We start from the raw sequence: 1,666 nt of genomic DNA, 5'->3' as shown, positions 1-1,666 counted from the left end.
ACGTCAAGGAGGAACCGCTGAACATGGACGACGATGACTGTCCGATGTCACTGGTGACGACAGCCAATCACAGCCCAGAGCTGGACGATGACCGGGAGCTGGAGGAAGGGAACCTATCGGACGACCTGGAGTGACTCACGGCCCTGTTAACGCCGTATCCCTCCACCTCCTCCTCTTCCTCCTCTTCCTCCTCCTCCTCCACACACTGTCCCCTCACAGCCCTCCTCCCGCAAGACCAACCACTCCACAACCAACAGAACACAGCTGACTCTCAGTGGGACTATTTATTGAGCATGCATCCGGAAGAAGACAGGCCCAAAGGAACTCTTTGTTGCAGCCCTTGGGGACCCCAGCGTGACAGGCATGAGATGTCTGCTTTTTAAAACAACTCTCTAACACCTATTTCATTAGACGGCTCGGCCACCAAAACACAACATGACGAACTTGTGGCTCATGGACGGTAAAACGATAAAAACGAGCAAAAAACGTGTTGTGTAGAAAGCTAAATGGCCTCATATACTGCCAAAAAAAGAAGTTTAAGTTTGTGAATATCCAACCCACCACGGTAGTTGTTGATGTTAGGAAACAATTGCTGGTTCAATTCAAAGTTGTCGCTCTGTTATCATTTGCACAGCAGTAGTATCAGAAATTAGTGTCACTGCCTGTATGTTGCTAAAAATTCTAAAAACCAGTATTTTTGATTTTACGTTTTTTTTTTCTTTTTTCTTTTTTTTCTTTTTTTAATTTTACGTTTTTGTATTATGATTTTTGGCACCACCAACTGTAAATGCCATTTCCTCAAAATCACACCAATAACAGAAGCGCGGTATCCAAGACTGTTGTTGCTTCAGCTGTCAAAAAAGTAGGCTTCCAGTTTATATCTGTTTGTGATGAAAAAGTGAAACGTGATATTAAGTTTGAAAAAAAAAAAGTAAACTGTTTGTGTAAAGCACCATTTAACGGGAAAAAAAATGCATTTCTGCATATTTTCTTCTGCTGTTTTCTTTACCTCCTTGTTCTAAAGCTTTGTCTACCTGCAAACAGTCACAGGCAACAGCTAGAAACCAAAGCCAACACTATCAATGGCCAATAGCTTAGACAGAACGCTCCAGAATCTTCTTTGGTCAGCCTTCTGTGACTTTAACTAGTACAAAGAGAAGCTTTTCCGCAAAACTACCTTCTAATAACCTCTGGGATTGTTTCATTTAGCCCTGTACAAAGATTTAAAAAAAAAAAAAAAAGAAAGAAAGAAACTGATTTTGATGTGTAATTTGATAACTCATAAGAGTGTCCACTTTGGAGTGTAGAGGAGATATCTGCCAGACGTATAGGAGGAGAGGAGATGGGCTGATACAGTAGAGAGATGGGGTGATGGAGAGATGGGTGATGGAGAGATGGGTGATGGAGAGATGGGTGATGGAGACATGGGTGATGGAGAGATGGGGTGATGGAGAGATGGGGTGATGGAAACCTACAGGCATGTGCTGGTGGTGGCTGGTTGAGAGCAGCTACTGTAAAAGTGGACCATGACCAAAACAAACATTTGTGTATTCAATGGAAGTGCAGAAAAAATTGTGTTGTTGTGAAGATTGTTCTTTTTTTTAATTTTTTTAATTTTGTTTTCTTTTTTCTTCTTCTTCTTCTTCTTCTTCTTCTTCTTCTTCTT

The 1,666-nt window shown here is 41.6% G+C and overlaps 1 protein-coding gene across 1 annotated transcript in view; it reads left to right on the top strand.

Moving 5' to 3' along the window:
* foxp2 (forkhead box P2) overlaps positions 1-1,378 on the top strand; it is a 62,717-nt gene extending 61,339 nt beyond the window's left edge. Inside the window, exon 16 of the mRNA XM_083692559.1 lies at positions 1-1,378. This exon is cut by the window's left edge and continues 11 nt beyond it. Within this exon, the coding sequence (XP_083548685.1) occupies positions 1-134 (134 nt within the window). The 3' untranslated portion in view covers positions 135-1,378.
* The last annotated feature ends 288 nt before the right edge of the window (positions 1,379-1,666 follow it).

This window comes from Argentina silus, assembly GCF_951799395.1.
Source record: "Argentina silus genome assembly, chromosome: 20".
Lineage (NCBI taxonomy): Eukaryota > Metazoa > Chordata > Actinopteri > Argentiniformes > Argentinidae > Argentina > Argentina silus.
Note: the sequence above shows the minus strand (reverse complement) of the source record. Positions and strands in the feature narration are given on the sequence as shown.